The sequence below is a fragment of the Penaeus chinensis genome, chromosome 27, assembly GCF_019202785.1.
Source record: "Penaeus chinensis breed Huanghai No. 1 chromosome 27, ASM1920278v2, whole genome shotgun sequence".
Taxonomy (NCBI): Eukaryota; Metazoa; Arthropoda; class Malacostraca; order Decapoda; family Penaeidae; genus Penaeus; species Penaeus chinensis.
The window spans coordinates 32,189,053-32,211,552 of record NC_061845.1 but is presented as its reverse complement, the minus strand read 5'-3'; the positions used below and the strand labels follow the sequence as shown (position 1 = coordinate 32,211,552).

Here is a 22,500-nt window from a genome sequence, read left to right as displayed (position 1 = left end):
GAGTCAGCTGGCTATTTCTTATCATTATTATTGTAGCACATAAAAAATGCGTTCTGTTAGTTGAAAAAAAAGAAGAAAGAATCTGTTATTTGTATTCTGAAAGTATTGCATAAAAGACTAACCTTTTATAAAGGGCACCATTCTACAATCTAAAGGTTTACACTTTTGTTATCATTACTTGTTGGGCGTAAATCATACAGTAAATCTTCATTTCCCCGGAAGCCCCCAAGTGCACAGCCTTTCTTTAGGCCTAACCGTTATCATTCCTTCTCTGGACAGTTGGCAGAAGAAAGTTTGGGAAAGATTACTCATAACTGAAAGTTGAAAGAAAAACAGTGCGATCTACATATAGAAAACTAGCAGAAATACAAGCCAAAACTATGCATATTAAGCAGTAGAAGCTTTAAATATGAATGCTCCCTATATGGTCCTTGGCTTGATAGGGGTCTGAGATATGTCCATGTTGTCAGCAGATATCCATTTCTTACACAAAGGAATGTGACCTTTGCATCAGGTCCCCATAAAAAGATTTTGTATATCCCTTAAAATTAATTTGATAATTGTGTAAGGTTGATAAAGCTAATTACAGTAATCCTCCTGAGCAACACATAACTATTGTATTTGTTAGTTATAATCTATATTGCTGTTGTGCAATGTGAATTATATTATATTGGTTATTTGACTTGATAACAGGAATTTTTTTTTAAAGGTGATGTTAAACCTTATATTTTGCAGCTCTGAGAAAAGCCATTGAATCAGTGTATGCATCCTACCTGCCCAAGAACACGCACCCCTTTCTCTATGTGAGTCTTGAAATTGCTCCAGAGCTTGTGGATGTCAATGTCCATCCAACTAAACATGAAGTTCACTTCCTGAATGAAGAAGCAGTGATAGAAAAGATACAGCAAGCAGTAGAAACTAAGTTGCTTGGTTGTAATGCTTCAAGAACATTTTATACTCAGGTAGGTTATAAAAAGAACACAATTGAATTTGCTTTGGACTTGAAAAATAGAAAAGTAATTGATATTTCAATAGTGAGGAGATAAAAGAAAGAATGTATTGGAAAGACAGGCTTTATATAACAAATATGAAATGTAGAGTATGACTGTAGATACATTTCAGGCTCTATTACCTGGTGCCAGCATAGTATCAGAAGAATCAGATGAGACTGCTGGTACAAGTAACAAACTGTCAGTTGCAAAGGATGCAAAGGATAAGGTTTATGCGCATCAGATGATTCGGACAGACTCTCGGGACCAGAAACTTGATAAGTTCTTGTCAAAGTAAGTATCTGTAATAAGTTTTTTTTTTTCTTCTTCTTCTTTTTCTTCTATTAATTCTTTTAATAGAAATAAAAATTCAAGGTCTTTCTTACTTTAAAGGATTATATGAGGTGAGTATGGATGTGTAGCCTCTTTTTTATCATAAGATAAATTACTCATGGTCATTTATAACTGTCATGATATTTCAGTTCATTTTAAGGGCAGTGCTTTTAAACAAGTATCAAGTGCAAATTATAACTTTGAAGGAAATTTTTGTTTTGTTAAATAGTCTCAACTTGACAAAGCTAACTACAGTTTGTATACAGTGGTCAGTGTACATACTGACCATAATTTATCACTGACAGGGAAACCAAAACATATTTTTTCAATAAACCAGCTGTTACTCTATAAAAACAGGAAGCATTAGTTTTATAGATCCTTTTAGAATATTGGTTGCTCTATTTCCTTATATGATATATAAGTGTCTAATTGTTTCTTTAAACCATGTGTGACACAGTGGTAGCATTCTCATCTAGCAATCTTTCTGATCCGAGTTCAAATCCCACGCTGCCTGTCACACCAAACACAAGAAGAACCATTGCAATAAATGGAATTACCTAAATTACTATAAGTAATTACTCTCAGCCCAAACCATGTCATACATGATTCCCACATATATTTGTCTATATATATTCTCATGTCAGTGCTAAAATATGATTATTTTTTTAGGGCTGAAGTTAAAGCAGATGATGCAGAAGAAAATTTTCAAGAAAAGCCTCAGCAAAGTTCAAGAAATGAAGCGAAAAGGTATGGTTGCAACATATTTATGTCCATTTTTCATAGTTTTCCTTTATCTCTTTTCATATTTGAGATAGAGAGAGATATAGATGATACATTTGTTTAAATGTTTTAGTGATATACCAGAAGTTCCTATTGTTTTTTCTTTTGTTCAATTTTCCAGACGTGAGATACAGTTGACCAGTGTTCTTGCCTTGATATCCCAACTTGAGACAAACTGTCACTCAGGTCTTCGAGAAGCTGTAAAAGGCATGACCTTTGTGGGTTGTGTCAACCCGCAACATGCTCTCATACAGCATGGCAACAAACTTTACTTAACTAACACCACATCTTTAAGGTATTTCTTATATTAAACACATTTTTTGTAGGTCTTTCCTGATGATGTGATGATGAGATTGGATACGTGTGGCTGGAGTTTAGGTCATTAGTCCATTGTCCAGTTGACAGATGGGTAGATAGTGTAAAACTAATTGTTTGTGGATGTTTTACTAGACATAGTTGTTTTACATGATTATATGGATTAAAGAAACCAAAAACAGCCAAAAATGTATGCAAGATTTTGACAATTTGTGATATGTAGATTTTTAACACATTTAACCCAATGACTTGCCAATGCCTCCTTCCTATCCTCACAAAGTACTTATTGGATTGCTTTGAGTAGATATTTTGACTTCTCAAAAATGGCTTTATACACAAGTTTACATAAAACTGCACATACTGAAGGCAGTTTTGACAGCTGTTGCCTTGTAGCTTATTCTACCTTTTTTCATGTCACTTCCTTATAGCAGATTCTTACCTTTTTCACTAATATAAATAACACAGTGTAGCCCTGTACTTTTTCTTGTGCTTTCAATGAAATTAATCTGTAGGCAAAAAACAAAACATAACAAAAAAGTTATTTATACATTTTGAAAATTGCCAGACATTGAGTCTCAATCACGAATAGCTGAATCAGAATTTAAAAAAAGGTATATTTCAATTTTTACAGCTTTCTATTTTTTGAAAAGAGCAGAAATGATCTATCAGGAAGATCTTGACCATAATCTTCTACATAAAATATACCCTACTTAATACCAAAAACTAGTATTTTTTCATTTTTTAATCTGATAACTCAGTTTTGAGATATTTTCAGGTTCTTTAAAAACATGCACAAAAATTGGGCAAATATAAAGTGCAATTGTTAATTAGCTAGTCTGTCTTGTTTAGTTTCGGGAATTGAAATTTCATTAGAGAAAAGAGCTAATGTCTTATTTGTAAATCCCATTTGTAAGATTTTGTCATGTTAGCCAATATATTATTGATTTCTATCATTCATATATTTTTTTTTCAGTGAAGAGCTTTTCTACCAAATACTGCTGACTGATTTCAGCAATTTTGGTGCACTTAGATTGTCAGTAAGTATGACACCTCGAATTGGTCATTTATAGGGAATGATGCATTTGAACATTTAAAAAAAAAATCTTTGGAAACTAGTTTTCATATTCTTATAAAAAAAAAAACTTGTTTATAGAAGTATTCCTAAAAGATTTTCTTTTGTCTTACAGAAGCCAGCTTGTTTATATGAGCTTGCAATGATGGCACTAGAGTTAGAGGATAGCGGATGGTCTGAAGCAGATGGACCAAAGGAAGAGCTGGCTTCATATATTGTATCATTACTTAAATCCAAGTCTCTCATGCTGGATGACTATTTCAGTTTACAAGTTGATGAAGATGGCAAGCTCATTACCCTTCCCTACTTATTAGGTTAGCATTTATTTATTTTTTTGAAATTCATTGTGTACATTTGCAGAGAAGGGGCTAGGATAGTGAATAGAGTCATAATCTAAAATAAGTTACCAGAAGTTGCCTCAAAATAATGTCATTGAGGTAGAGCTTTAGGGATTATTGGAATAGGCTGCAAGTTTTGTATTTTTATTATTTTGGTGTTTTTCTGTATAGCTAGGCTTTTAGCTTTGTAAAAGTTTACAGCATTGATTCAGATATCCTGTATGGTTAAGTTAGTTTCAGCATGAAGTAACTATTTCACCAATTTGAAGGAAACCATATCCAGGACTATTCAGCAGAGTAGTGATCTAGGATGTTACTTTATACATATTGCATAAATATAGATTTTGTATATCCTTTTTTCTCTGTCTAGTGATGGACAGTAGAATTTAACAACTATAGTATATCTCTTGTGCCTCACTGTATAGTATTATCAGAGGAATATATGATTACGTTTTCAGATCTAAAAAAATGTTCATTAAAGTTATTTGATGAAATTACATATTTTAAATTTTAGATGATTATGTTCCGGGCATGGAAGGCTTACCTATGTATGTGCTGCGACTAGCAACAGAAGTGGACTGGGACAATGAGCAAGAATGCTTTCAGACTTTCTGTAGAGAAACTGCCAAATTTTTCAGTATACGCCAGAATAGCTTGCCAAATGATGAGGTATGATGACATTTACAAAACCTAACTTTTTACAAAAAGTTAGTTGTTGCTTTTTGTAAAGATCCTGATAAAGAGTTACTATATTTGTAGTTCTTGTAAGTATTATATTTTCCTGTCTAATTGTGATTCTGTGATTTTTCTAGGGATCTGAGCGAGGGTGGCAGTGGATGGTAGAGCATGCCCTGTATCCTGCAATGAGGAAGACTCTGCTTCCTCCACAGTACTTTGCCCAAGACACAACTTTTCTCCAAATTGCTAACCTAACAGAATTATATAGAGTGTTTGAAAGATGCTGATTTTTCTACTTGAAAAAAAGGATGGCATTTGTAAATATGGCCAGAAGACTTGCATGTGTACAGATTGGGGAGATTGTCTTGGAGCACAGCTTATAGTTGTAAGCTTTTTATTGTGAGGTAACAAAAATGTGATTTGTAAAGAATCCATAGTACTCCCAGTCCAGTAATCTCAAGAGAGGCAATAGGACAAATAGATAATGAACTAATTTCCAATAACCAAGAATACCTCACTCTTTATAATATAAAAGAAAAGGATGAATGAATATTGATCTGCAATGTAAGTGATATGGTTTATTAAAAGATAAAATGAGATGAGGTTTCATATCCTTACAAATGTTCTTACGTATGATAAAGCATTGAAATGTTAGTATGAAATAGATGCTGATAAGCACACAATAAATTCCTATACCTTTTGGACCCCCCTGATCCCATGCTTGTTGTTATCATGGAGGGGGGGGGGGGGGGTATTATGAGATGGAGACTAGGGCCCAAGGTTAGGGGATCTCCCCTACCTTGGATCTCAGCCCTCACCTCAACTAAATTTGCATGGTCTTTTCTTCTGTCTCTTTCCTTTCCCTCTCTTCAACCTCTTCTGTACACTTCCTAAGTTGTGAGATTCATGCTGAAAGGATGAAAGGCTGTCTTTATGTCTTTCATGAATGGCCTCTTGGAGCCATGGGCATGGTATTCCCTTGGTTAATCCCCTAGCCCTTACTCCTCATGGGGACCCTTCTCCCCATTTATTTCAGGCTCACCATGGCCAATAATGAAGATGTTTTACCCTTATTAGGGGCATTATGGCTTGCCCGTTCATCAACTAGCCTATCTAAATTTGATTTCATTGGTTTCCTGACCCCTGCCTCTCCTTTGACCATGGCTCCAACTGATACTAATACCCCCTCTTCAGTGTTTGCTGTCAACTCTATCCATTCCAAAACATCCACCCAGGTCAGTATTCAGTCTTCAGAATACACCCCTTCCTCTCTCTCAACATTTTCCACTCCATCTTCTACTGCACAGTCTTCTTCATTGTCTACCCCCACCCCCCATATTACTACAGTACTACCTCTCTTCATATCACCCCTTCTTCCTCCCACAATTGTCCTTCTACTGCTTTTACATCTACAAACCTTTTGAGTACCCTTTTTGGCCCAGAGAAATGGCATCAGTTCTTTGTGATTCCCCCTACAGCCCCATACTCAGACAATACCCTCTTCTTCCAACAATGCTTTCACAGTCATTCTGGTTGTACACGCCTTGTCACAGTTACATGTACTCATGCACTATCTACCCAGACTGACCTCACTGGTAAATCTATTCCTGCCCAGCTTCACTCCTCCCCTAATACTTGTACTGGAATTGTTTCCATCTCTCCAACTGACTGTCCTGTCTACAACAAAGACTGGTCAGACAGTGCAAATTTGCTTGCATGCAGTGACTATGATGCAGTCCAATGCTACACTATTCCTCCTAGAGACCAACGTAAGTCTTGCAGCAATATTGCCAAGATTATTTTCTGTTGACATGACCTCCCCCATGAAGTTTATATTAGTGGAGTGTCCTGCCCTGTCCAATCATATTGACTTCTACCCTGTCAATGTCAGAATTGTTGGCATTTTGGCCACCCAGCCAAACACTCACTCCACAGCCTGTTGTCCTCTGTGTGCCCAACCTGGTCATGACTGTTCAAATTGCTCTGCTCAGTCATGCACATGTGCCAGTTTTGGTGGCTCCCTTAATGTATTTTATAGGAGCTGCCCTGCCTACAAGCTTGAAAATGATGTAACAATTTTCAGATTCAGACTAGGTCTCATGTATAGTGAGGCCAGACAAGGAGCACACAGACAAGGTTTTTCTCTCTCTATCTATTCTAAAACTGTACTTCCCTCCACTCCCCTCCCATCTTCTCAAGAAGTCTCATCATCTTCCCCAGTGTCTCTTCCCTCTACTCTGAACAATCCTATCTCTACTCCCTCTCGCCCTCAGTCAAATTCTTTTTCATTCTAAATCTAGATACTCCAATCTCTACCACTTGATGCCTACCCCTCCTCCTCCTCACTATACCTGTTGCAGCAGACAATCTAAACATTCCACCCCTTCTTCTACCACATTCTCTCCTACACCCACTTGGACATCTATTCCCCCTTTGCCTCCACATAAGAAAACCTTTCTTTCTCCGACCTCTCCACCAAATTCCTCTCCAGAAATTCTTGAAGATATCCAAAAGTTCCAAAACATGATCCAAGAGAATGCTCCACTCCCTTATCCATCCTCTATTCTTATTTGCTCTACACTGGAAGTATTTGCCAATCTCCATCCTCCTCCTCCTCAAGTTGCCCCTGTCCCTCTTCCTCCCACTCACCCAAAAACACCCCCTCCTCTCCTCCTCCATGTGCATCACCATTTCCTCTTCCTCACATGACTCCCTTATATTCTTCTCTAGATCCCTCCCCTCCTGAGATTCTTCCTTTTACTTCACCACTTTCTCCAGTTCCCTTATATCATTCTCTGGATTATTCTCCTTCTACAACTATCATTTCTACCTGTATTACCCTTTGATTGTTTCATAATGGCTTTTTTTGCAAATTTCCTTGCACAGTGTTAAATCTCCCTTCCTCAGACACATACTCTCCATTTGATCTGATCTGCCTTATGCCCTTAACCCCTTCCCCTTTTACAAATCCCCACCATATTTCATTTGCTCCCCCTCTATACCCTTTTCACAAATATTCTATCAAACAGCGCTCTACAACCTTTGACATCTAACATCTTATCCTGATCATTAACTCATTTCCACCCTTTTCACCACAATACTTTACCATAGTGCTATAGGACCTTTGAAAAAAAACTCAACACAAACAAACATTGTAATTTTTCTGATTATTATTCTACTGTGCGATGCATTATTTTATTTTCTGTCATTACCTATTTGTATCTGTCATCTTAAGAATTCTGGTAGCAACACCTTGTTTTAGAGGTTGCTATGCTAAGATTCATGTTCATTTTATATTCATATGAAACTTTTTAAGTTTTCTAAGTCTTCCTTAATGCAAGTCAAGATATTCCCATATATACTGCACATTCAGTAATTTTCACATGGAAACTTCACATCCCTTCTAGAGAGGCGATAAAGTTGGGTATATGAATCTAAATATTATTTTTCTTTAATAATGCAGCTAGAGGAACATAAGTGTTACTTCCAGCATTCCATAGTGTGATGACTTGGTTTTCAAAGGACCAGAGGCAAGAGGGTCTGGTCCTTCCCCGTATCTAGCTAGCACAGTGGACCTTCCACATGGATGGCCTACTGTCTTACCCAGCTCAGGGTAAAAAGAGTTTCCACCCTTGCCAGATGATATCAGGCCGCAAGCAACACAACATAAACCAAGGTTCAACTTCCGCAATGGTAACTAGGGAAGCTTCATGTCTGGCCTTGAAGTAGCACTCCCCAACATCCCCCTACACCTTCTGAATATAGTAGATTCCAAGCCCTGGTATGGGAGGTCACAAGAAGAATACTCCCAGAGGCTGTAGGAAAAGTAACATTCCTGGCCTCACTAAGTCAACAAAAGACTAATTCCTTCCATCAGCAATGAACAAGAAAAATGCTGGCAAAAAGTCATAAGCCTGGACAGCCATTAAAAGGCTCATCTTTGAAAAAGGATGTAGCTACTAAATGTGCTACATTTAGTAGCACATCAGCTACTACTAAATTTAAACCACTTAATAAGGATAGGGGGCAATTAAAGGAAATGAAATTGGATATGAGCCATGCCATGCAAGAAAGGATGACCACAGAGATGGAATCATACTCTGGAGAAAAAGTTAAAGCATGGCTGTTGCTTCTGTTTAACAAAATCAAAATCCCAAAATTATGGAAAAAAAGCTAGAGTAGTGGCTCTCTTAAAACCTGGTAAAGATCCAGCATCCCCAAGAAGTTAAAGGTCAATTTCCCTATTATGCATTCTCTACAAGCTATATAAACGTATGATCATAGCTCATTTTACGAACATCTGACAGCTGACCAAGCTGGCTTTTGACCAAGCTGGTCAAACTGTGATCAAATAATGGATTTGACACAATACACTGAAGACATTTTTGAGACAAAGCAAATGACAGGTGCTGTTTTTGTCGAACTAATGGCTGCCTATGATATATTGAACCACAAGGCATTGCTCTTGAAAGTAGCCCATATTGTGCAGGATTACACCTTAGTCCATATAATTGAGTCTCTACTCGTCAATTGACAATTTTATGTGGAAATTAAAGTCAAGAGAAGCAGATGGCACATACAAAACAACAGACTCCCACAGGGTTCTGTTTTGGTTCCAATTTTGTTTAATATCCATACAAACAGTCAATCACTGTACCACAACATCCATAGGTACATAGATGCAAATGACCTGTGTACTGCCACCCAATCCAACAGTTTTGCCGTCATTGAAGAAAGATTATTAAATGCATTAACTACCCTTTCCAAATGTTGCAAGACCCAGGATACTGCATTCCACATAAAGCTAATAGAAAGCTTAGAATAAGATGGAATAACAATGAGCATGTCAACAAACTGAAAGGAAAACTTATATCACAAAACAATATCCTAAGCAAACTTGCCCAGTAAATGGGGAGCTGACCCTAAAACCCTGAGACAGACAGCACTGGCACTGTGCTAATCCTGTGTGGGCAAGGTTGTGCCACTGTCACAAAGTTGACACAAAGCTTAATAAGTCTTGTTGGATTATAACTGGCGCTTTAAAATCAACACCCTTGTCAGCTCTCTATAGACTAGCCAGTATTCCACCACCACATATATGAAACCATCACAAAAACTGAGTGACACAAACAGCTGAATGATCCCACTATATGGAAATCAAGAAGTGAGGAAAGGCCTGAAGTCCTGCAAAAGCTTCATGGCTATAGAGGCACTGGGTCCAACCAGAGCTGCCTGCTACAGACTGGCATGTTGCCAGGGGTGTGGAAGCAGGCAACAACACGCCTTTCTAAGCATAGACGAGACCCTGCTTCTATATTTTAACCTAAGCAGGAAAGATTGGGTGGTTTTAAACAGAGCAAGGACAAAAGTAGGAAAAATCAAAGACAACCTTCATAAATGAGGACAACACAATCCTGACTGGCCATGTGGAGAAATCCAAACAATGAACCACATTCTCCAGGAATGTCAAATAGGTCCTCAATGCTCCAACTAAGATCTTAGGGCAGCAGTGGATATGATCTTGGCATAATGAGATATGATGATGATCTTGTGATAGGCAGTTCAAGGAACCTATTATGGTCTTACAGCAATATGCACTGTATTACTTCTAATGCCCCTATACTTTGTCACTCATTGATAACTTTTAAAACTTTAACTCTCTCTCCATACCCTTTTCCCGCTTTACTTGTCCTTTTGAACTATCGAACACAAGGAAAAGGTGAACTCAAGAACATTTCAGATTCCATGTACTGTTTAACAAATATTTACACTACTGTATTTACTTCTGTTTATCACAGTGATATAGAATTAAAGAAACTGTATCTACCAGTTGACTGTCTCCATTTGTTAGGAACCGGGATTTTCAATCCTTAGAGAAAGTGTGCCAATGACATGTCCCAAAGTGTTACCAGGTAGTACCATTGTCTTGATAAAAATCCTTGTTGGCAACTGCCCCACCCCTTTGACACTATTGCTTGCAAATATTACTAGGTCTGTATTTTTTTCTTTCTTGCTTATTTGTGCACTATCATCATTATAGAACAATTTCAATGAAAACTACTGAGAAACTGGTTATCATCATATTCCATAGACAGGAGTGAAAATGTTATAATTCACAGAAGTAAAGCAAAATTCCATGTTTTTATTCATGACAGAATTGTTCCATACCCTAAATAGCCATTAGAATATTCTAAAAAAAAAATAGAAGAAAAAAAAAGGTTCAACAGGCTGAGTGGAAGTGGTACTATCTTTTTAAATACCTTAGTGTGCCCTTGATATAGACATAATTTCCTAGCCTGCTTCATGTTAAAGACTGCATTTAGAAGATTGCTCTATCAGGACCTGATAGGCTAGTTGTTCTGTTCTATCCTACTTCAGAATAATGTGCACTCATGGTAACTCCCCAACCTGTTAAACATCCTCATGGAATCTTTTCAATTACTAGCCTGTTCTCCTTCCTCAGACCATCCATTTGATCTAATCACCCTTTGTTCTTGACTTTTTCCCCTTCCGTCAATCCCTATCCTACCCCATTTACTCCCCCTCTTACTATTACTTTCACTACCATACCATCTTATAATGCCTTATGACCATTGAAATCTAAGACATTTTCTTCTAATAAAGAACTTCTTTAAACCCCTATCACGACAATACTTTATCATAGTGCTATATGACCTTTGATGTTTACCACACTTATTTAAAACATAAAACATCGAGATGGTCATCAACTCAGCATCCGTCTGGTGGACTGGGTTTCAGGAAGACTAAAAAGAACGAATTATTTTGGGCATAACATGCTGATGTGTGCACTTACATCCATAATGACATTAGTGATACATGTTCCATATCAACCTGTGTCAATCATTCAGCTCAAAAAAAAAAATCCTAATCATGGTGTGTCAAGAAATTCCTATGTTGCAATTGAAATTACAGCAGTTATCAACTCTTCCAAATGATCATACTATATATGGAAGTAGTATTATTTATCCTGATTAAAAAAAACAAAATTGACAATGAAATTATGAAAATACTGATAATGTAGTTTCTCAACAGAGTAGTACTGTAAGAAACTAAGTACTACTGGACACTTTTAGTCCCCTTAAAAGTTTCACTTCTTCATAACATTGCCGGTACATGATTAGTACTTATCCCCTGGTTAAATATGTACACTTCTTCAAAGGATACAGATGGGTGACTGCTATGTAATTTGCTCTTATTTCATCTCAGTTCAGTGAGTTTTACACAGACAAGCTTGTTCCTTGCCTCAACATAAACAGAGCTTACCAATGTAGTCCATCCTTACTTTGAATGAGTTTAACTACTTTACCAGCCCAACAGTATTAGTCAATCTGTCCCAGTCATAGGGCAGCTATTCCTAAGATAGGGCAAAAGTAAAATTTGATTTTTGCAATACTCCAACCTGTCTCACCTTTAATCTGGTACATAATATACCACACAAAGGAGATGCCAATAAGGCTAGGAACCAAGTTAATTATTACACATCTTCCCATGCTATGGTTTGTCAACCTTATGAGGATGAGAGGATTGGTGCAAGCTGTCAGTGACTGCCAAGGAGTCCATGTAGGTAGAGCTTTATGATGGTAATGGATCAATAATATCCTGTGAAATTGGGAGTGCAAGATCATCTCAAGGAAGCACTTTATAGGTCCACTGTCATGTGAACTTTATTAAGAAAAAATGCTGCTGAATAAGGTTAAAGATCTCTGTGGACAAATTGAAGGTTATGGTCCCAAGGATTCATTAGCTTAAGGCTATCTTTCTAGAAAGGACTTGGAATGGATACAGGTCTTCCAGTTCTTTGCTTTGGCCTGTGGGTAGACCAATGGTCTACTCTGAAGTATGGTCATGAGACCCAATAAAGATATGTATTCAACCACTTGTAAACTATGCTTTTGTTACCCATATCATTCAGATGGACTTGAGCTTATGTTAGGATAATTTTGAGGGCCACCCTTGGGAGGTTTATGCCCACTGTAGGAAGGCAAAGCCTCACACTCAAATAAGATAGAATGGACCACATATTGTTCCAAACATAATGTGAAGAATAATAAGGCATTATAATGTTTATGCATCCATGGTTTTAGCATTGAAATTAATGTATTAATCCAGACTTTGACCACACTATCATCCTGCATTGATCTGTGCAGATATACTGAAGAGTAGTTTCCTTTTCCTTTGGCCAAGTACCTCAGTATTCTTTTCTCATAGTGTGTGCAGACCTTGATTAATGGTTAATAATCAAGACAAATAAATGTGCTAGACCTTGATGTGATGTCATGCCTTCATGCCTATCCCTCTCTCACACTCTAGGAAAAGTATGTTGGTATATTTGTGTACATGTATATCTATGAATTTATCTATACATAAAAGAGAATGAAATCAAAGAATCTCAAGGTACACATATTTTAATAGTAAAGGAATATAGAACTAGTTCACATTACAGATAATATAAAATTTGAGTATATTATTGTTCATGTAATTACCATAGATATTTTTGCTGATTGTTCCTTTTTTACCATTCCTAGCAAATTAATTAAGGACAATAGCAGTTTACACAACTTTTTATAGCAGCATGGTTTCCAAGGGCCTCTGTATAAGAAAAATCTAATTCAGACATTTACAAGATATGGAATATCTTTATGAATTGCAAATATCTAAAGATCACCTTGAGAATATTATTCTGCTTCCTGTTCTTCTTTTGAAGTTTCGGCTGTGACTGAGGCTTTAGCTTTTCTCCCTCGCTTCTTTCGCTCTTTTTTTCCTCCAGCTTCTTCCAAGTTGTCTGCAATTTCCTTCATATGATCAGCCTACAAGATTTACATAACCATTAGATTTCTCAAGGTAATCTCTACAGTATAAAACAATTACACCATTAAATTTACAATTATTCAAATGCTTTAGAAATATTTGTACACATAATTTGAGGACATGACAAAAGCATATGAAATCTGTAACAGAATAGTCCTTTTCTCAAGACTCTATTTAAGTATAAAGTTGAAATCTTCTGCTTCCATGTATTTATTTATAATATTCTGCTTTTTGCTATATATTTTAACCACTGACTTAATATCTCAAAGGAAATAAAATTCTTTCTAAAGTTAAGGCACTCTGCATGATTCCATGTGCTTTTTTGAAAGAAATAACCCTTTTTTATAAATGCTATTTCACATTAAAGATTCCAGATCAATCTATTAAAAACGAGTGAATTGAGCATTAAGAAAAAATCCTTAGTTAAAACTCTAGATAAGTAGAATATTGAGGCAAAAAATGTGTCTCACCAGATGACTGTTTCGACGGACAAGAAGTTTTACATCATCACAGTTGATTGTGGTTCTGCGAGCATGTCTGGAAAAAGTCATAGTAATCATTGCCATCTGTGGTGAACTTTGAGTACAAAAAAAGAACATTTGTTTTTTTACATCATGATTAAAACTGTGGATTCCTCACTTTGCAAAAGCCTCGAGGTCAGCTGTGTAAGTCTGCAGCTGTCTGCAAGTGATCTCAGACAAAGTTGCAATGACCTGCTTCGTGAAGGGTAGCCCCAGCTCGGCTCCGATCTCCTCACAGGTCCTTCCAACTGTGAAGTGGACGGCCGCCTTCAGCGCCTGCAAGGGGCAGTATGTGGCCAGAAGTTAGGGGCTGAGTAAGGCATGTGGTCCAGAAATGAAAGAAACTGATAAGAATAATTATTTAAAAAAAAACAAAAAAACAGAATCACTATTGATGGCATGTGATCAGTTATTCTTAAAAATTTGGCCTACTTGGTCATACAAGCCCTGTCACAGACAGACAGACAGATAGAGATAGATAGATAGATAGATGGACAGATAGATAGGATAGATAGATTAGATAGATAGACAGACAGATAGAGATAGATAGATAGATAGATAGACAGATAGATAGGATAGATAGATTAGATAGATAGATAGACAGATAGAGATAGATAGATAGATAGATAGACAGATAGATAGGATAGATAGATTAGATAGATAGACAGACAGACAGACAGATAGAGATAGATAGATAGATAGATAGATAGATAGACAGATAGATAGGATAGATAGATTAGATAGATAGACAGACAGACAGATAGAGATAGATAGACAGATAGATAGATAGATAGATAGGATAGATAGATAGATTAGATAGATAGATAGATTAGATTGATAGATAGACATAGATAGACAGACAGACAGACAGACAGATAGAGATAGATGGACAGATAGATAGATAGATAGATAGAGAGAGAGAGAGAGAGAGAGAGAGAGAGAGAGAGAGGATAGAGAGAGAGAGAGAGAGAGAGAGAGAGAGAGAGAGAGAGAGAGAGAGAGATTAAATTAGATAGATTAGATAGATAGATAGATAGATAGATAGATAGATAGATAATAGATAGATAGATAGATAGATAGATAGATAGATAGAGAGAGAGATTAAATTAGATAGATTAGATAGATAGATATATATATATATAGATAGATAGATAGATAGATAGATAGATAGATAGATAGATAGATAGATAGAGAGAGAGAGACGGACAGCCGGACCCCCACACGTCCTTGCCTGCCCTGGGGCCCAAGGCTGGAAGCAAGCGGCGCCTGCCCTGGCTACCCTGGCTGCCCTGCCGCGCAAGGGCTGCCGCTGGCTCCCCCGCTGCCTCCCCTGGCAGCCGGGGTGCCTGCGGCCGGCGGCGGCGCCAGGGCCGCATGCGGCGGCGGCCCTCACCTGCGCGCGGTTCAAGTCGGGCGCCGCGTCCGCCATGGCCGCATGAGCCGCACGCCAGGACAGGCCGGCGGAGGTACGGAGGGGGGGCTCGGGGGGGGCTCGGGGGAGGGGCGAGGGGGGGGTCCGGAGGCGGGGGCCGGGGGAGGGGCGAGGGGGGGGTCCGGAGGCAGGGGCCGGGGGAGGGGCGAGGGGGGGGTCCGGAGGCGGGGGCCGGGGGAGGGGCGAGGGGGGGGTCCCGGAGGCGGGGGCCGGTGGAGGGGCGAGGGGGAGGGAGGGGGGAGGGGCCCCGTTTGTCCGCGCCGCCTCTCATCGCGGACCTTTTGCCCCGGCGGAAGGACGGCCAGCGATCCCTGCTCGAGCCAGCGGCGCCCATGAGCTCCTTCAGGCTATAACGCTTCAGTGTGACCGTGGTAAGTGTCGGGGGCAGCTGCCAGCCCCGGGGAGCGAGGGGCCGGGCAGGCGGGGCACGAGGGCAGCCCGGCCCCCGAGTGCCTCCGAGCAGCTCCTGGAGGCAAAACACACGGCCGGATTAAAACTCAGTGGGCATTGATTCGACCGGTTTTTCGAGCGAGAAATAAAGGTGAAGGAGAGCATGAGGTGGGTGCCTGAGAGGGCCTTCCACAGGGGCACCGCGGCTTGGCACGGTGCCAGAAGTGCCTCTGCTGGGTGCTCCTCCGAGGCCCTGCTTTCTCGGAGGCCAGAGGAGGGCGAGCTCTTCAGGGAAAGCCTGGGAAGGCGGCGATTCGCAGCTCTACCCCAGAGTCCTTTCAGCCAATATCCTTGAAGGTATTTGTTGCGAGCGACTCGGCCTCCGGGAGGGGGTTCCAAGGCCTGGCTGTCCTGCAAACCCAGCAGTCCAGACACAACCTCTCCTGCCCTCTATCTATTCGCTAATAATGGGGCGAACCCCAATTAATAGCAGTCTGCGCCAACTGCCACAACTATTTTGTGTAGAGAATTGGCTGTGGAGTCTTGTGAACTTAGTGATAGTGGTGATATACAGTGGATATTTTCATCATTTTGTGCTAAACGTGAGGCCGCAGCAGGTGTACCTGGTGGTAGTGTCCTTTTCGCTTTATGTCAGTGCATCACTCTTGGTAACAATACCGGCTTTGGAGAGACACTGAATGAGGGCTTACAGATTTTTTGGGGGTAGGAGGATAGCCGTTGTAATGATTAGGAGAATTGTTCATCCTAATTATATTCTACTGAATTGAAATCCATCCGTGAAAAAGTGCAACAATAAGATTACGATATATGACAAATTAAGATAGTAAGCACTGTAACAAATTGGGCAATCAAGAAGCACACTTACAGGCAAATACACATGCATGTGCACACCCACATGCAACCATTTCATTTGCATATACATTTACAACTCCAGAATAACATTTGCAGGAGATATGATGCACTTATATAAATGTCTTTTATTACGTCATGCCTAAGTCCCCATTTCCTGGATAAAATTATAAGATGGAAGAAAGTGTTGACTCTAATCCTTACCAGTGCAAATTCTAGCCATAAGTTAAATCTACTCTATATTGTCTGTCATCCAAGGTGGGGCTTGTGAACTCCCCTCTTATGCTTGAAAATGTGTATAACCAGTTGTATTTCCAACTAAATGTCCAAAATTGTTCACCAGAACTTATCTGGTAACATTGTTTGGCGGCCAAATCAAGACTATGACTGGCTTAGACTATAGGTTTCAATTGCAAATGTATGTTGATTCTAATGAAATTAATACCTAGGGTTATATTAGAACTGATACGCATGTCACACTGATGAGGAAATAACTAAACTTATAACTCAGTTTTATGAAACCTCCAATGATTATTGGAAGCAACAGACAAAACCTGGAGCAACTGGCTTAGTTTTTAAGCCCAGCACACTGCTGAAGGATTTGTGGCAGCACTGGATGAAATGTTGCTTGGTGAGCTGACTCCTATTTGGCTATATGTGTATATATGTGTATGTGTTAGTGGCAATGAATCATAAGAGAAGGTGCTGGGAGTAGGGTAAACATCCCTCTTATCCAGCAAGTAAGGTAGGTATGGGTCCCACTGGGTTGGCATTTGCTATGACTTCGTCTCCAAACTGGCGTTACCTGTCCAGTCTACGTCCTGGCAGCCACCAACCTAGCATGCAGGCGTGTGGGACAAAGCCCATGGGACCCCTGCAGGTGGATTATGGGTCCTGCAGCCAGCCAACCAGCCCTCGCTATATGGGGCAACGTCATTGGGGGTGGCAGAGGTGGCATCCACTCGGAGTGATTGCCCAAGGTTAAACCTCAGATGAGAGTTGAGGTGGCCTCTCTCTCGGAGAGGAGAAGACCTATTAGCGGCACAATTAGTGTCGGTATCTTCACCTATTACTGGTTAGGCCGCAGCGATGGTCACCATTCCCAGGGAATAGCCATAGCCATCTCCAGCAGACTTCAACCCTTGGCAGTAGAAGTCACTCCAGTCAATTAGTGCATAATGGTATTGAGACTAAAGATTATATTTGGCTTCATGCCTCTTATTGCTGTGTACGCTGCTACTGATGTTTATAAACTCAATGTGTAAGAGATGTTTTATGCCAAACTTGCATCTGTGACAGATATCTGTTCTCGGTGAGGCTATTTGCATTGTTCTGGGTGACTTGAATGTGGTATCTGGATGTGATCGAATTAGCTATGAGATTTCTGTTGGTCCTCATGGCTCAGGAGCTGATGCTGACAGTGAGAATAGCCTCCTTATCTGGGACTTTGTTAGGTCCCAGAAATTGAGGATTTCTGGCTCTTGGCTTCAGCATTCTGACCCGCATCATTGGACTTGGTATAGTGATTGGGTAATGTGGCTAAGAGGGTTGACCACAACCTCATTAGCACTCACTGGAGGAGCCTCCAGAACTGCAGGGTCTATCAGAGTGCCAAGTTCAGTGGAACTGATTGTAGTTAGGTGGCTATATGGCCACCTGGCTTGTTTGCCACAGGATGGTCCTTCCCACCAGGTTATCTCTGTTCGAAGGTGGGTGAAGGAGGCCTGTTGGATGACCTAATAAGTTTTATATATATGTATATGTTATATATATATATATATATATATATATGTATGTTTTGTGTATATATATAAAATATATGATATGTGTCACAACTGCGAGATTGATCTGTACCGTCGGCGGTGTTTACCTCACTCTGGCCGGCGGGCTTAGGCCTCTCGCGATTGGCTCGTTCACCGTGTTGGGGAACGAGGGTATCGGCGGGGCACATAAAAGAAGCACTGGTCAAAAATTCAGTAGTTGTCCCGTGACTTTGACGTGTGTGTCTTCCTTCCGCCATGTGACCTCGCCTGCTCCGCTGGATCCTCTCCCTGTTTATTTGTATATATCCTGTTCTGTGTAGTGTAAACAGTTCCTTTAGCATTAAAACCTTGTGTATGTTTCTTCTGCTGTGTTTCCGTTGACCTGACCGCTCTGATTCCTTAAAACAAACCCTGACAATGTGTGTGTGTGTGTGTGTGTGTGTGTGTGTGTGTGTGTGTGTGTGTGTGTGTGTGTGTGTGTGTGTGTGTGTGTATAATGTATATGCATATATATATGTATGTATATACGTATGTATATATATATATATATGTGTATATAGATGTATATATATATATGTATATCTGCAGATATGTATATATATATATATATATATATATATATATATATATGTATGTATGTATGCATATATACATATGTATGTATGTATGCATATATACATATGTATATATATATATGTGTATATACATATGTATATATATATGTATATATGCATGTGTATACATGTATGTATATATATTATATATATATATATGTACTTATGTATGTGTGTGTGTGGGGGGAGGGGGGGCTATATTGTGCCATTGACTGTTTTATAAGCATAGCAGGGGCCAAATTCGATATGTATGATTTAAGAAAGCAGTAGTTTTTTATTATTACCCAATTGAAATTTCTAATCAATAGATGTGGGTTTACTAACTTATTGACACTAGTTTTTAAAATTGTTCACAGTTACTCACAAGGACAAAATGCATCCCAAACACCAGGTAGGGTATAAAATAACAACAACAAACAGTGGTATTTAGCTAGGTGTCTTTATGGTTATACATTTCTATCAGGCAATTCCAGTCCAATTATTCCTTTTTTTATTTTTTGAATTCTTTAAAATTTCTCTTGTATCTTGGAGTGAATATCTTTTGCATATTCAATCCAGCTGCTTTATATACATGTTGTACCCTTTCCTCTATACTTATGATATTTGAATATATCAGTCTTTTTATTTCTGCCACTTTTTTTTGTATTTTTTTTTATTGGCACTTTATTCAAGTGGTTGATTGGATTAACAGTAGATTCATTGTCCTCAATTTATTTTAGGATACCTCTTTTTATCCTCAATACTTGTCATAGAGATATTGAAAATTAAATGGGCAAGAAATGTAGCCTTAAGCAATATTGCAAATGAAAATCATTAGACACAAATAACTTTTAGATGTTGATGTCTATGGTGAGAAAATCTTGTTATTAACCTGTTGGATCTGGGTGCCTCGCACAGTGTGGGCCAAAGTCCCAGCATTGGGCTTACTTGAGTGACAACTCTCCGGGGTGCATAACTTGCAGGCCCAACCACCACAAACACTCATGTGGTGTCAAGAATCCTTGCCTCCCCTTTTGTAACTATCTTGTTTTCTCCTTAAGTGTTATGTTTTTTTGCCGTTTTCCAAGGTCTACTGTTATATTGTATCAAGATGGTAATAGATTGCTCACTGAGTGAGCAGACTCGATATTATCTCTGGCTAATCAACTCTATGCAATAACAAAAACAATGTGTGCCATTGTGTTATTTGTGTCATTTTAAAATATTTTTGTATTCAAATTTCTATAACACACCCTGAGAATGGAAATGGTGTCCTACATGGAGCCAGCTCTATTGCAACTATGGCTCACAGATGGTACATTTTTCAAGATGCACTTTGCTGTTACCCAAGCCCTAAACCACATTTATCTGTGACAGAAGATTTATGTCACCTGGCCCTCAGCCAAGTTTTTTCATGATGTGACTGTCATGTCACCCAGATCCAATGGGTTAATGAATCCAGGTAATGAACTGGATGCACTAGAGTTTTGTTGTTCAGGAAAAATGTTTCAGCTGTTCAAGAACCACTTCATGGTGCAAATTACCAGCACAATAAAAGTTTGTTTACTTTTTTTTTTTTTTATGTTGCATTTATTTAACCCAGTGGTGCCAAGAAAATGCTGTGCTCATTTTTTAATATTTTGTGAAATGTTTCTGCACATAGATGGCTCTGCTAGTGCTTAGCCACAAAGGAGTCAATTAGTAGACCTTGTGACCTTACCCGATTTCACCTTTCCTTGAATTAGTGGGAAAACATATTTTTTAGTAATGCTATGAATATTGATTATTCATTATATTATTATAGACCTTAAAATTACTATAATGTTTTAAACATTAATGACAGCAAAAAAAGATAATGTAAAATATTTTTGTAAATCAAGGAAAAGGGTGAACGGGGAGACAGGCAGTACTCGTAATTGGCTCATTGTTGACTTAGTACAAGTGTAGCCATCTATGTGTAAAAAGCAATAAAAGTAAACTCAGAGTGGGCATGGTATGTATGTACATGCCATGCCCAAAGGCATTGGCTTAAGAATTTTTTTTTGCCCTGCTAGTTATCCATTGTTTAAAAGGCAGTGGAATGATTTTGTTCTGCAATGCTACTTTGAAAAAAAAGTAACAGTTAAACCTAGTACCTGATTTTAACAAAATTGTTAGAATTTGTTTTCCATTATAGTAAACATAATTTATGTTCCGTACACAAAACTAGATTTTTTAGGGTTTGGCTCTTAATTAAATGTATTTTAAATCAGTCCTTATTCAGTGATGTAAACAAATAGACGATAATCAGCTGTTCATCCTTTGACCTATTCCTGAAAGTGTATTAAGGATAGAAGGAGATTTTTAGTTTGAGCAAGTTACATTTGCCTTGGTTGCTTTCTTTGCAAATGCGCAAGTGCTCGCTTTAATTGCCATTGCCATCATCATCGTCATCACCTTCAGCCTCATCATCATCGTTATTATTGATATAGTTATTGTTAGGACTGTTATCATTATCATTATTGTTGTTACTATATTTATTGTTATTATTGTCATTGTTATTATTATTATTAATGTTATTGTTAGTTATTAATATTTTTTAAAGATATTGTTGTTATTGTTATTATTTTATGTTTTTGTAATTAAATATATAAAATATATGTTTGTGTATAATATATATTTATATATATAAATATATATATATACATATATATATATACATATATATATATACATATATATATACATATATATATATACATATATATATATATATATATATATATATATATATAATATATATATATATATATATATATATATATATATATATATATATGTATAATAAATAGATTCATCTTTTATGCAGATGTGTTAAGGTGTTGGATGTTTTAAAGCATTTATTAGAATATTATGCACCTTTGTCTCTATTCCATCATTAAGATCATGGGAATTTAATATGGAGTTAGTGAAGTGCCTCCAGTTGGAAAATAGATTCATAGCAAAAAGGTACAGGAATAATATTGTCTTACTGATAATAGTCCATGAGGCTGTTATTGTTCCATTTGCTGTAAAATGCAGTGAATTATTAGTTTCACAGTTTTGTGTTATTTATGAATATTCGGTTACTATATTGATCATGGCCACCAATGCTCCTCTCTTTAATCTTTCTTTATTTTTGATATTGCTATTATAATATTTTTTTCTTTCTTGAAATGTTGCCAAATGTTGAGTTTTGTGTTTTCTTTGTTTTGATAAACTGTTGATCCATCTTATTTAGTATCTGCTACCACTTTACATTTTGCCAATTTTAAGCCAGTCATGATGGGTTTTTCCCACACCATAACTGATGCCAGCGCTGTCAGCTGCTCAAGTGAACAATTAAATGTGTGAGAGTTAGTCATTGACCCTGCTTTTGATTTTGGCTACATCATGCACAAGCAATACAAGGGTCCGTCACCGTCAAATCTGGGTACCCTTGATATGGGGCCTAGATTTTTTTTGTTTTTTTTGTATTTTTTTTGGGGGGGGAGTTTGGTTTTATTTGGCAAATAGATAAATGAAATAAATACATTTGTTGGTTTTCTTGTTTGGCACATCATATAGTACTCCCATAAT

At 38.1% G+C, this 22,500-nt stretch overlaps 3 protein-coding genes across 4 annotated transcripts in view; 2 read left to right on the top strand and 1 right to left on the bottom strand.

Moving 5' to 3' along the window:
* The window catches only part of LOC125039526 (DNA mismatch repair protein Mlh1-like), an 11,300-nt gene extending 6,198 nt beyond the window's left edge, over positions 1 to 5,102 (top strand). Inside the window, 8 exon segments of the mRNA XM_047633555.1 lie at positions 736 to 962; positions 1,123 to 1,283; positions 1,992 to 2,069; positions 2,224 to 2,397; positions 3,391 to 3,454; positions 3,605 to 3,803; positions 4,342 to 4,496; positions 4,640 to 5,102. Coding sequence (XP_047489511.1) covers positions 736 to 962; positions 1,123 to 1,283; positions 1,992 to 2,069; positions 2,224 to 2,397; positions 3,391 to 3,454; positions 3,605 to 3,803; positions 4,342 to 4,496; positions 4,640 to 4,792 — 1,211 coding nt within the window. The 3' untranslated portion in view covers positions 4,793 to 5,102.
* Positions 5,103 to 12,915: 7,813 nt separating this feature from the next.
* On the bottom strand, positions 12,916 to 15,358 carry LOC125039712 (centromere protein S-like). Its single transcript, XM_047633933.1, has 4 exons — positions 15,249 to 15,358; positions 13,974 to 14,131; positions 13,805 to 13,871; positions 12,916 to 13,333 (listed from the first exon to the last, which is right to left on the bottom strand). The coding sequence occupies exons 1-4, from the start codon at positions 15,282 to 15,284 to the stop codon at positions 13,202 to 13,204; spliced, it is 393 nt and encodes a 130-aa protein (XP_047489889.1). The 5' UTR covers positions 15,285 to 15,358; the 3' UTR covers positions 12,916 to 13,201.
* A 175-nt stretch (positions 15,359 to 15,533) lies between these two features.
* The window catches only part of LOC125039403 (transmembrane GTPase Marf-like), a 32,087-nt gene continuing 25,120 nt past the window's right edge, over positions 15,534 to 22,500 (top strand). The window contains exon 1 of one of the 2 annotated variants that reach the window (XM_047633276.1): positions 15,534 to 15,658. The gene's annotated coding sequence lies outside the window, so the exon portion shown is untranslated. Of the gene's footprint in view, positions 15,659 to 15,894; positions 16,035 to 22,500 lie in introns of those variants that run through there. The other variant, XM_047633275.1, reaches the window with a different exon arrangement.